Source organism: Cuculus canorus, chromosome 2 (assembly GCF_017976375.1).
Source record: "Cuculus canorus isolate bCucCan1 chromosome 2, bCucCan1.pri, whole genome shotgun sequence".
NCBI lineage: Eukaryota > Metazoa > Chordata > Aves > Cuculiformes > Cuculidae > Cuculus > Cuculus canorus.
In genome coordinates this window covers 56,291,337-56,305,348 of record NC_071402.1, presented here as the reverse complement: position 1 = coordinate 56,305,348, position 14,012 = coordinate 56,291,337, and the positions used below count along the sequence as shown (strand labels likewise).

The following is a 14,012-nucleotide window of genomic DNA, read 5'->3' as shown; positions in this document are numbered from 1 at the left end:
GCATTGATTTTTGCATTGCTTCCTGCCTACCATTAATTGAACTGAATCAAGGCTACTGTAAGCATTTTATTATCTTTTGTAGAGAGGCAGGTATGCAGTATCAGCCAAATTTAAACCAGTTGCACACGAATTCTCAGGATCAGAGCTACTGAACTGGTTTCATTCTCCTTTATACCAGTTTTCCTTGAGCTGGTCACTTCTCTCTCTCACTACAAAATCTTTTGCTGTAGTTAATCTGATAAATTAATGTGATCTAGGTAAAGCATTATTCAAAAGGCTGACATGGCAAACGACAATTTCTGTCTCCTACAAAAATTGACCCCACTGGAATTTTCATGGCTTGGTTATGTTTTTGGTAGTCAACTCGCAGCCTTTGCTCCTTCTATGGGCTTACTCAAGGAGTTCACTTGATTGCTTTCTATGTCTATATAAAACTGTACATAGAAGTTTAATTATATTTCATAATTTTAAAAAAAGGCAACAAAAACTTTGTTTGCACTTGACTTTTATTTAGTAAAGTCAGCAATACTGAAGGGGTTTGTGTGCTGAAAAGAATAATAATTGATTTCATTGGATAGATGTAGTATTAAATGATTCTGATGTAATAATGCTACCTGTTTATTTGGTAGATTAATACTGCATTGAAACTTGTCTTTAAAAAAATACCTCTTATATGTAGGAAGTGTTACTCTAAAGAGCGACAGCAGATTTATGACTTCGGTGTACAGAAGAAGGGAACTAGAACAGAAGTATGTGACATGGTCTGATTTTGTGTCTTTAACTTAAGACTAAAAAATACGTATTCTCTTTATATTTTAAAATAGTATTTCCATAGTACTGGGGCTTTCACAAACTTGATTTTGCTGTACCTGATTCAAAGCTCATAAGATCTTGAATGAAATTTTTGTGTGAGTTGTCTACATAGGCTGTGATAATGCTTCTTAAAAAAGCCAGACAAGATATTGTGCTTAAAATCTTAAACAAGTACGATATTTTAAGACAATTTTCAGATAGTTTTAAGCCTACAGTAGGGAAATGTAACAACATAATCATTCTGCCTATTTGCTTCAGCAAGTATATTCAGACTTCAGAATTCTTAATGGAATCAGGATAACATGACCTGCATTTAAAACTGTGATATGAACAGAGGTGTATTTAAGAAATTTCAAATTACTTTCACCATCTGTGTTAATTCATTATTGCACCGAATTCTTTTAATGGAGCCTCTGCTATTGCTGGAGTCTCCACAGTTAAATTGGGGTATTTAATTTTGTTTTTCCTTTAGGGATGACTGTCACTTTGGTGAAATTCCTTCAGGCTGGATAAATACCTTAATAATAGAGTAACAATTTGCCTTCATCTTGGGGATTATAGTGTATGAACAAAAAGGAGAATAAAAATGAAGTTTTTGCTTCAATGTTTTAATGCAGCAGATAAAATGTAAGTTGAGAGCGATACAGTGGAATAAATTCTGCTTTCAGGTATGGTAATAGATCATAGTTCTCCTCAGATAATATCTGTAGCGAAACTTGAACAACCAAATCCATGTTTATAATTATCAAAACCTTAAAATAAATTGGAGAGTTATATTACACTTAAGACTTAATAAACTTACAGTTAAATTACTGCTACTTTATTAGAGACAACTGAGTCCAACAACATTTAACTGCTTATTTTTTTTCAATATTCACTTGGGGGGAAACAAAACAACCCCCAAAAAGCAACTGTCCACTTTTGTTTGTTTTAGGCTTGTTCTGTGTCTTTGATTGGGAGTTCTTTCACTGAATCTCTTCAATGTATATACCTGAACAGTAAAAATAATTCAGTAAGTAGGACCCTCTATCCACTTAGTGTATTTGAAGACTTGTGGATATGAAAACATTTTGAAAAAGATCTCCCCTGAATACCGTAGGAAAATGATCCTAACTCTGAACGCAGCTGAAACAGACTAAATCTTGTTGAAAGGGTGTATTCAATTTGCTTACATGTTTATTTTCTACTAGACCTGACATACTTTGATTCTTATTTTTTGCTTTGCTTGTATTACTGTTTTGTCTTAAATAGCAAGGCCAATTATATTGCAGTGAGCAGTATCTTGCTATTTCAGAAACAAACCAACATCACCCAGAAGTTAAGTAATCCTGTATCTTATGTCTGTATTCTTTGGAAATGAGTGGTTCATCTGATAAATGGGAAAAATTCTGATTACTTGCTGCTTACCTGGAAGCACTTGGAAGTTTTTTCACTGTTCTCATTTGGCAGTCTGTCGCAGGTTGCTCTGATTTAGTGAAGGTCATACTTAAATTTAGCAATGTCCCCAGCTATTAAAGCCTGGGTAATGCTAGCCTGCTTCCACTGGGGAATGCTGTGGTAAGAACTACCTTAGTAAACCTGAGGTATGCAGTGACAGCAATGCATCTCTTGTAACAGCCTATTTGGACATACTTGGCCATGAGGTATTCTGAAGAGTTATGCAGGGCATCTAAGGATGAGGTAAATAACCCAAAAGTGTACTTTGGTTTATCCTAACCCTACTATTTGTTCAGCCTCTCTGAAAGCATGATCTTTTTCAGTTCCAGAATTAGATACTGAAGAAGCAAGCTAATTATTTAGTTACAGATTGAAATGATAACCAGGGCAATAGGTTGCTTTCTCTGCCGTCTTGCTGGAGAGGAACAGTGGCATTTACATAAGATTTTAACATGCCTCTCTTTTAGACTGTATTACAGAACTTTATCATAAAAACTTATGCATGTTTGTGTCTTCTAAGATGCCAAAGAAAATTTAAGATACGTAACTCTTTACTTCAAGAGTATCTATGGATATGTTTACACCTTGTCTTACAATCCCAGAAGCACAGCGTGAAGTACCTGTCAGGCTAATTTGAAGCCAGGAGCAGGAAAGGTTAGTCTTTGCAGATTGACTAAGTGCTTCCTAATACCAGGTATGATGGCAGAGAGCCCTGAGGAGTGCCCTGGCTAATTCCAACTCCGGGCTCTCAGCATTCTTAACGTAAGGCAGAGGGATTCTCCTTCATAAAATGTGTTGGAGATCTGCTGGTGAGAAATGGGAGCACTTAAAAATATTAAATGTAGTATAAATTTTTAATAAAAAAATTATTCAAATTCATGGCAGACAGTGCAGTAGTAATGCAAATATTGTTGTGACTGGTTGCTGTCTCTGAGGTCCCTGTGGGGAAGTTCAAAGTTAGTTGACTCACCTTAGGAGCTGGAACTTTATAGCGTCTTCAATCCCAATTTAGGGATACAGAACCTGAGTGGCTTTTGGAGGAAGGGAGAACCTCAGGGAGGGACAGGCATTTGAGCTGAAAAAAAAGCCCTTGCTGCTGTACATACAAGCCGGTTCTTAAGCTTTGTTGCTTTGTTTAATAATTGAGGCAAGCCTAGGAAAGGATGAAAGGTCAGACAGTGCCTTATTGTGTGTGTGATGAGTGGGGGAAATGGCATGTGGGTTCTGCCTGTTTTCATCTACGCTTCTGCAAGAGTCAGATATATATGTAGAAGGGGAAAGAAATATTCTCCTCTGCAGTAAATAAAGAAAAATATAAATGAAGTACTCATGGTAATTTCACTTGAGGCTTTTGCAAGTCTCAGACATGTTTGGTTCCTAAACAAAAAACTGTATATTTGAAGAGGTTTTGAGAATGTAAAATCGGCAGCGTTATTGGAAGAACAGAATTTGTGTCATATAAAACACCTAAAACCCTAATGAACCCCTTTCCAAAAGGCAGCCCTTAATGTGTTGGAGGAAGGTATGCAGAATGGAAAGTTCCATGCAGTGTTTATGTAAGAAAGTAATTGGAATGGTTCAGATTTTGTTTTTGCTGTGTGTGTAAAAGGAGTGTGAGGATATTGTTTTTACATCGTGTTTGAAGTCAAAGCATTCCAGCAACTTTATCGCAGCTTGTTATAAAAGAACAGTATAATACGAGTCCTGACTGGAGTAGACTAAAAGAATACTCACTTATGGTGAGACAAAATTCCCCTTTCCTTAATGATTTGAATACAACAGAGTACAAGTTCACTCTTTGGGAAATGTTGGTGGATTTTTTTGGTCTGAAGCCATGACTTTCAAAAGAACTTTATGAGAAGGTGCAAAGCATAATAATCAACTTCCTTGTTTATTTTTTTAAGTTATTTGGCCACTGATTGATTTACGAAGATCAGGTCCTTCACCAAAATTTAAATCAATAGAGAACAAATTCTGGTTCTAAAATTCAAGGCGTGGAATTTGATTTTTTTTTTCATCTGAATCAAGTAGCATCATTTATCATCACTGCTGCAACTTATTCCAGCATTGTGCAGTTGTTTTGGTACATCAATGAACACCTCTGATTTAAAAGAGCCTTGTTGAGTCCCTTCTTAGCCTTGTTTTTCCTACTATACCTCTGTTTTCACGTATTGTTAAAAACTATGCCAGCGCTTGTCACCTGTTAGGTCCCAGAAGTATTTATTTTGTGTGAAATCAGCCAACTTTGCACTTTAGAACCAGTGACTACTTCCTAAATAATTGATGCTTAAAAAAAAGAAAAGTGATAGCTCCTAATTATCCAACTCAACCCCCCGCATAGTTATCAATTCAGCCATTCGGCTGTGAAAAGCTTTTCCTTTTTTGTTTGTATTTGGTTTGTATTGCAGGCAAAGTGACAGAACTAACACGTTCAAGCAGCAATGAGCTGACTGTCTAACCTTGTATCATGTTTCCAGTTATATAGGCATACAAGTTTTATTTGTGTGACGTTGCATTAGTAGTTTTGTCCGTGTGAAGAAGCACTGGTGGTTCTGTGACTTTTATTTGATATTTATATGACACTTAAATGGTTTTACGAGATCTTTGGTAAACAAGCACTACTGAAAGCACTGAATGCTTTCAGTTTTAGTGCAAGTCAAAGCAAAGTTTCTCAGTTAGGATGTTTGCTGCTTTGTCTTTCAGCAAGAAGAATGTGATACTGACAGACACTGGATAAATACAGTTTTGATCACAACTCCTAAATAAGGAGCTGAGAGACTGAAATATAGGTCTGAATTGGTGCTGCTGCAGGCTTTTGTATTATGTCAGCTTTGCATGTATTATGAAATCTGTTCATAGCACATAAAAGTGCACAAACCATATTACTGAATGGCAAAAGCCACAGTGCTGATACATCAAAGAAAGCAGCAGCTGTCGTCCAGTTTTATCCATGCTGCTTTTGAATGCCATAATCCTCTTCCCAAACAGAAGGAGGCTGAGAGAGTGTACTTTCTTTTTATCTCCTGCTTCTGTTTTTTTTGTTGGTGTTGGTGTAGCAAAATCCCAAACCTGCCGTCAGCAGCCATTGCTGCATGGCACAAGACGTTATTTTCTTTGCATCTAATTTTGACATTTCAGTCCTCTCCATCTATGCTAAGATCTTTCACATTTAGTTTTAATTAAAGTTAGAAATTACTTACATTGTGTTTACTCCCATGCGTTTAAAATATCAAAGCGATTATTCGGTTGTACTTCATCTTCATTTAGTTCTACTTTGAATTGGAGTTAACTTGGCATTCTTTGTTCCCTTTCAGTTGCTGAAGGGGTATATTTTGATGTTCATAGAATCATAGAATCATTAGGTTGGAAAAGACCCCCTAGATCGTTGAGTACAACCATCCCTATCTGACACTAAACCATGTCTTTGTTATACTCAGTATTTGGGTTATAGGAAACATACATGTCCACCGGTAGAATACCTTTTCTTTTGTGAAATTTTCATGTTTTCAGATTTTTTTAACAACAATGCAAGTTTTACAAGACATTTATTACAAAATAGCTTGTCTAAGGGTCAAACCAGATATGCTACAAATGTAAGTTTGATCTGTAACAGCCATTCTTAGGTCTGTTCAGTGCCCAGTCCTTTCGCCAAAGTGGATCATGGCAGAAGTCTGGGGAAGGGTATGAGAACTTAGCAAGCATGCGTTGATGCTTCTCTGGTAAACTTTGCTGCCTCACTAAGTCAGAAACTGTTCTTTGAAATAAATAAAGACAATATTTTCTTCATTAATTTGCCTAATCACTTTTCTTAACTGCATGTTAAGAATATTTTCGAAGTATGTATAAGCATATTTCAGGAGAATAGCATAGGAAAATTATTTATATTGAATCAAGTTATCAAACTTTTTGGAAATAAATTATAAAAGGGTATTTTTTAATGTATTCATTTTTATGTTTGTTTATTTGTTTATTATTGACTGTCTGGCAAAGTGAATTTGCACTGCAAAGTAATCTTAGGAGAGGAACGAAGTATGCAAGTGTAAAGCTGTCAGACTAGAGCTAGTTCATTGCATTATGTCTAGATAAACTAAGAGGTTATCATTATAAGTCTTTGCTAACCTTCAGTCTTTCAGACCAAAAATGCTTTCCTGTGCTGAAATAAGTAAGCTGCTAACATTTTAAGAATCTATTTGTGTTTTCCTGTTTATCCCAAAAGAATTTAAAAAATCTATATTAAAAAATGTGTTGACCAGGAAAAATTAGATGAGAGAAAGTGACATTTGATTACAAGGTTTGATGTGTTTAAAATACTCCTGTTATTAAAGTTGCTCTGGTGCCAACTACTCCTACACTGGAGTCTGCTTGTTTGTGTGACATCCTAGCCATCACAACGCACAAGATCAGAGATTACATGCAATAGCTCCAGTCCTGCTGCTGTTGTCAGACAAGGATCTCCCAGCAGCGACATCACCTGCTTGTGGTTTACTCTTGCAAGCCCATTTTCCTTCCCTCTCCCTGAATACCCATTTCCAAAGTGCTCAGTTTGAGATGCCGTCTCTTTACATCTTTAAAATGCTAGTTTCAATATTACTCATAAGGAAAATAATGACTGCCAAGAAGAAAATGTGCATTTAGCATTTTGGGATGTTCATGACAATTTTTTCACTAGCTTACACTAAGTAAGAGGTCATCTGTTTGCTTTGCTCTTGACAGAGCACAAAAAAAAGCCTCAAGTTCAATCAAAAGTCAACGTACTACTGCAATACGATGAAATCTATTGAAATATGGGTGCCTCCACCAGCTGTGCCACAGGCAAAGGAGTTCTTGTGGGGTGATGTCCAGTGCTCAATGGATTAATATTGGAATGTTCACAGCTGTGTCCAGACACCTCTCAGGTTAATAAAGAGATGCAGAAACCGAAGGGCTCTTTCCAAGTGTTGTTAATTTGTGGGAGGAGGAAGGCTTCTGATGTTAGTTTATTCTTTCTTTTAATTTCTCCCCTACCCCCTCCAAAAAAAGATTAAATGCATGTAATATAGTCTTACAAGGTCTAGAGTAATGTTATTTTGAGGTTTGTTGTATTAGAGGGAAAAGGGGAAATAATCTAAAAAAGGTCTTGCTTTGTATTTACATTACAATTTTTTATTTCAAACTTTGAAATAAAAAGGTGGTAGGTATGTGGTGTGGCCTGTTCTTGCATGTTCTGTGCTGCATTACTGAAGTACTACTGGAGGTATTAGTGGATAATTTTACTCTTTAATTTTTATGTTTATTGTCCTCACTGAGTTTGTTGTACAAACACCAGAAAAGGGTGTTTTTAGACTGACCTGTTCATTCATGTAAATGGCATTAATCGATTTTTCTTTTTTACTTTTGTAGGTTATTGAATCTCTAGGGATTATTATATATAAAGCCCTGGACTATGGTTTGAAAGACAATGAGGAGCGAGAATTAAGTCCTCCACTGGAGCAGCTTATTGACCACATGACTAATACCACAGAAACAGATGGGAGTAGGGATGAAGGGTATGATGCTCTGGATGAAGGAGTGGAGGATGACGATGATGATGACAAAGAGGAAGTTGAGGCTATTCATTCCTATAAAGATGTCATGAAGGTACAGTAATGGCCTTATATGAGAATTCACTGTTTTATCAATGAGAAAATCAACTCCATTTTCCATGTTATTGTCTATATACTGGCTGTATAATTTTCTGATTTCGCTGGTCTTTCTGTAAAGTTTTGCTTTCAAAAATGCCATGCAGTAGCATTTCATGTTTGACAGTTAGCAGCAGAATGTCCGTGATCAACTTTAGCATTGCAGGTGCTATTTATATCACCTTCTGATTTCATTCATACACTGGATTGTCAGCCTTCCAGTATAACATCGGTTGAATTACTTTGTGTACACTTGGATACTTCATGGGCTGTTTGAATTAATTCACCTTTTCATGACTGCAATATTAGTTTACCTCATAAATAATCCGAGTGTTTAATACAGGTTAGAAAATTGAATGCAGGGAATTGAACCCTGTATGTTGCTTTTTGATAAATGCAAGTCATACCTAGAGACCAGAAGCTTAGCATCACAGAACCTGAGAGTGTAGTGGTGGAAGATGAGAACTAGAAGAGTGCCCTGGAGATCACATCAGGACACAGTAGCATGCAGAAAAAAGATCCCACTAAACCCCATCACTTCTGGTGGGTTGATAGTAAAGAGGGAAGCTCTTAGGAGACTGGAATGTGAATAACTTTTGTTTGAGATGCTTTTGTATCCTTCTTGCATCACAAGTAATGCTTAATGCCTTCATTTTTTTCTCCCTCCCCCAGAGAAGCAAGGGTCAGAGGGAGAAATGAATGAAACAGCCTTTTGGTCCCCTCTGAAAGGGAGAGCCTGGCTGGATGAAGTACTCCCCCCTTCAAGCCCCTACTGCTCCCAGCTGTGCTGAGTCGGTGCCCTTGCCGTGGGCAGAAGCGAAGGTTGCATTGCTCTCTCCTCCCTCCGCCGCTCCCCAGTCACATTCCCTAGAAGTGTCCAGCAGTGCACTGCTAAGCCCTTGTGGGATCTGCTCCAAAGAGCACAGCACTACATAGAGGACAGATGCAATATATCCTCTTTACCCCCAGCTTGGCAAGAATGCTGTAAGTTGGTGGGATAAAGTTAGATCCTTAGAGGAAGTTTTGCTTAGTGCAGAGGCAGAAGAGATATCTGTATATGCAGAGCTGATGGCAGTGACTTGTAGAAGTGATTATTTTGCAAGTTCTCTATTGATTTCTGCAAACAAGCAAAGATAAGTTTGAAAAACATCTCTGAACTCCTTCATTTACACTGATACATATACATGAAATATAAAAAGGCTATGAAAATTGTCAGGTTTCAACTCTTAAGACCACTGAATGGCAAATTTCTGGTTCTGCTTTGTTAATATGTATATCTCTGCTAGTCAGAGCTGTCTGCCTATCTATACATTTTAAAATCAGCATCTTATATTTTAACTTTTATTGTCTTTTGCTATTAGTTCTTTATCATTCTGGAAATGTACCGCCTTTGTAACTTCACCTTACTGAAGTGAAGTTCAGCCATCATTTCTACATCGTCCTAACTTTTACTCCTCCATTCCTTGAAATTCTCTTTTTTTGCTGTTGTTGCATCTGCCTAAATTATTTGCTGCAGGCTTAACTCTGCGACTTTCCTTTATTCCCTCCTCTGCATTGATAGCATTGTTCTGCCGCATTTTTGACATCAGTGCAGATTTGTAAGATCCTTTTTTTCTTGACTTTGTGCCTTTTCAGAGGTAAGACCATGTTTTGCATCTGGCTTTTTCTTCCCTCCCACCCCAGAGGTAAACTGTGTTGGAGCTGCACCCATATTTACCCAGTGACTGTTTCACAACGGTAGTGTATGGTCTTGTGACCATGAGGCGTGATAATTCTAATTCCCTCTTGGCAAGACTCACTGTGAAGCTTTCTCCTCTGCAGTTTATAGTGAACGCTGAAGCAGGTTTGCTCACTGAATTGAGCAGCTGTTGTTCTTGCCTACCCTGCATCCTCTAAATGGCAATCTTGGAAAATGGTAGAGATAGTCTGTGAGATTTTTAAGATTTTTGACTGCATAGTTTCCAGTATGGACGTGAATTTGTCCTTGAAATATGATTATATGTTTCGTCCTTCTCCAGAACATGTCATTGTCAGATGCAAGCCCTCCTTGACACTAAGACTGAATTTTTTATCATTAATTGCTAATATGGGTGAGCCTATTTTGTGATTAAAATATAGAGATAGACAAGATATGTGTCAGGTTTTTCTGTAATGTGAAGTAATCAAGGTCAATCTTGAGCCCTTCCCCAACCTGGAAAATGCTGACTAACATGTTGGACACCTATTCCCAAAAATTGTGAAAAGGGTAAGTGCTAAATAGTACAGTAATGGCTGGATGTTTACAGACAGATGCTTTCCTTGTTCGGAGCCCTCTTCCCTGCCCCTGTCTGCAGGACGTACACACTGTGCACATACGGGACAGGAAATCCGTACATCTCCGGAGTGCTGGGTTCACTGTGCACTTGCACAAGGACGGAAGTGTACACTTACAGTAATCCTAAGGGGCTAGCAATGCATCAGGGTGGCAGCACATTGTATGGCTTAGGAAGACTTGGGTCAACAGAGGATATCGACAGAGTAGGCCTGGGATGCTGGGCAGTGTTGAGCTTGCTAAGGGTGTGTGAAGTCCTGTCATGTGGCACCTTTATCACAGTGTGTGGCCCTCCCTGATACTGAAACGAGATGATGCAGTTTATTGGCCTCTTCCAGAGTGTGCTGAAACCCTGGTTCCACTCCTAATCTTGACGTTATCTTTCTCCTTACCCCACATATCTCTGCAGTCAGATCGTTTAAGCCATCACCACTTTTCATGTTAACCTGGAGGTGCTTTCTAAGCTATGCTTCACCAGTGTTTGCTGGCCTGAGCCCCAAGCTTAAACCCAGTCCCAGTATTATCCTTTATTCTAGGCCATCACTTTCTTCTAATTCCAGATGTAAATAAAGCCACATAACCCTCTGATAGCAGGTTTTATTCTGTGCTGGTATTTGCTGGGCTGAACTGCCATCCTAACCCTATCCCTGTCAGTTCTTCCAGGTTTGAATGTCATTGTAACCAAATGGCTACTGCCTGTACTAGACTTACCTTAGCTCTTCTTCAGAGCAGAATTGTCAGTAGTATCTACAGGTTCTGACACTAAACTTTGTCACTAGATATGCTACGTTTTCGACAGGTCTCATAGAAGGATATGTAAGGAGACAATGGTCTTCCTGAACCAATATCTTGCTCTTACTTATGTTCACCTTTCATCTTGAACGTTAACTTCAACAGGAGTCTTATCTGTAGCCGAGCCACAGCATGTTGTCTCGGAGACAAATAGAGGTGGATGCCCCCACAGCGTGTAGTGGCTTGTGGTCCCAGACCTTACTTAACCAATCACTGTTAAGTAGTTTAATAATCATGTTTGTTAATTCTGAGCAAAAATTAGCTGTAGTGCAGCTACTCGTTCACAAAGATGAATTAGTAAATCCAAGTCCCATAGTAAGCAAAACTCATACTTAAGAAATCTCTGTGCTGACCTTTTAATTTATATGAAAACTATTTCTAGAGCAGCATGAGCTCTGTTGTGTTATGTCACTATAAAAAACGTAAACAAGATTACAGTATATTTGTTGGTAGAAGTTCATGTTTGTACTTTGCTTGTTGGCAAAGAGGAAGAAGAAATTGTTTGTCACACCCTCCCCGCTGTACATAATTCAGATATTTTAGTTGTCCTTTAATCAGTGACATGGCCTTTAAAATGAGAAACTTGTTAGTTCTAGGTGACTGTTATATTTTGGTAATTCAGGTATAAGACTGACTTCTTTTGGCTGGAAGGAAATGAAATCAATAGCAGTGATATTGTTCTGCTTGTGTTTTGTTTTTGAGTACTCTGGTGGTAGTGCAGATCAACTATGTGTAGATTTATAGAAGAAAAGAAGACTATGTCCTGTCTCCATGCAATTACAGGCGGGATGAGATCTACGTTTAGATCTAAGTATTTTGGAGTCTCCCTTCTGAGTTTGAGGACATAATGTTATTATCATATAGATGGTATGTAAGTGCAATATGGGAACCGGTCAGAGAGAAACCAGAAAATGCAGTTTAAAACAAGTCTGGGTATTTGACAGACAGTTAGATTTTGTGTTACTAGAGTTCAAAGGCCCATCGTTTTGCCTAGTCTCTGAAGTTAAAATTAGTAAAATGCAGCTTTCTGTGAGTGTAATTCTGTTTAAGGCTGGATTAGCTTTGGATTTGAACTTCCAGAACAGTATTTATGCTTCGTTTCAAAACAAGCAACATACCCTGTAACTCCGTCTGAAGCTAATGAAGGTTTTGGAACCTTACTGAGATGGTAACCAATGCCCCAGATATTTACAGTTCATTTTATATTAAAAAGGAAGGTGACATTGGTCCTTTGTAAAAATCATCACACTCGCATAAGACAACAATCGATGACCTCTCTCCTCTTGAGTCCTGCTCATAGCATATTCAAACATCACATGCCAGTCTTTATCTTAGTCGATCTTCTTTCAGAAAAAGGCAGTCTATGTGTCCATATGTTTGTGATGGGAAAAATGGAATTACATTAAGTTGGAAGTCCTCAGTTCTCTTCACTTTTGTTGTCACAGTACTTGAGCTTGATTTGCTAGCTTGACCAAAAATGAATCATCTTCTTCTTGTGGATTTTCAGCTGTCCACACAGTTCTGGTGTCTGAGATTCCTTTTGTAATGTTGAGGAACCTCCTGTCCCAACTGTTTGGGTCCCTGAAAGTACAACCATCTAGGTTTTGTACCTCTTAAGTTCTGAGGTGGACAGATTCTCCTTTGGCTAGTCTTTTTTGCAGTTTAATTTTTTTTGGACTATAAGCTGGAAATAAAGTTCTCCCAAAATGATTTTGTGAACACATCCCCATAACATACTGCTATGATAGGGCATCTCCAGGTGAATGCCCCTGGGGACTTCGGGCCTCTGAAGGTAGACCTTTAGGGTGATGGTCTGGGCAAGTAGACCTCTTGTGTTGGCACGCTCCCCGGCCACCCTTTCTCTGCTGCATTGACAGAAGATGGACCTCTGAGTTCAGCAGCAAAGTCCCAAGGACAAGCGCTCACCTCCTGTGCTCAGGGGATTGAAAACATACCCTTTTGGGCTCCTGCTCTCCCAAAGCACACTGACTGAGAGGACACCTTTTTGTATCAACTAACCACAGACTTCAGACAGCCATTATGTCATTGTTATGGTCTGAGAAAAACAATTGCTGACATTGGGTTGAGAAAGGATATATAGATCTTGAGTGAAGAGGACCCATCCACAGGCATTTTCTTATTCCTTCGCCATTCTTTGAACTGACTTGGAGTTATCTTAAAAATGTAGCAAACCTGCTGTTTTTCTCTTGTTCAAGCAAGTCCTGTACATCATATTTATTTTGATCTGTGCTGTCACTTTATCTGGGATCCCTATCATCTATATTTAGTAAAGGCATCCTGAGAGGTTGTTTGGGTTTTTTTGACTGATTTTATTTTTTTAACTCCACCAGTTCCCTCATCTGTTTTGCTGCAAGACCCCTCAAACATTTGTGCAGGCACAACTGAAGGACTGGTGGAGCAAACTGTGCTGAGTCATAAAAGGAATCAGTGTTTTTGAAGCTCTGATGCTGTGCAGGCCCAGGGAGCTGAGCTGAGGACAGACTGTGCGAAATAAAGCAGAAGCATTTCTCTGCATGTTTGAGTCTTCACAATGTAGGAGCAATATCTCCATGTTTTTGGTTTTAAAATGAAAGTATTTAACAAGAATAATAGGATTTTGATATGAAGGGTTTTACAACCAGCTGCAGAGCAAGTGGGTTTATGATAACTGAGAGCTCTGCAAGTGAAAGATAAGTAGAAGCAGAAGTAATTTTATACTGTTTACAATGTTTATTTTGAGAGGTTTTGTTTAGAATGACATTAGACCAAGTGTTCTTCCAAAGAAGTTGTCCCTCATGACTTTGGTCTTCCCATTATGAAAAGGAAGGGCTTTTTCCCCCTCCTTGCTTCAGTTATTCTCATACAGAAGAGTGGAAACATCCCATCCATTGGCGTGGGCTTAGATGGGTTGGAGTGTCTTATTCCAGGCTGGGAGACAAAACCAAATCACCTTTGCTGCGGTGATTTCTATGTTCTCATTATGGCTCATAGTAACGCATCTA

The 14,012-nt window shown here is 38.4% G+C and overlaps 1 protein-coding gene across 4 annotated transcripts in view; it reads left to right on the top strand.

Annotated features, from left to right (window-relative positions):
- SPIRE1 (spire type actin nucleation factor 1) overlaps positions 1-14,012 on the top strand; it is a 136,306-nt gene that overhangs the window by 52,169 nt on the left and 70,125 nt on the right. For all 4 annotated transcript variants that reach the window (XM_054057489.1, XM_054057490.1, XM_054057491.1 and 1 more), the window contains exon 3: positions 7,630-7,866. In XM_054057489.1, coding sequence (XP_053913464.1) covers positions 7,630-7,866 — 237 coding nt within the window. The remainder of the gene's footprint in view (positions 1-7,629; positions 7,867-14,012) is intronic.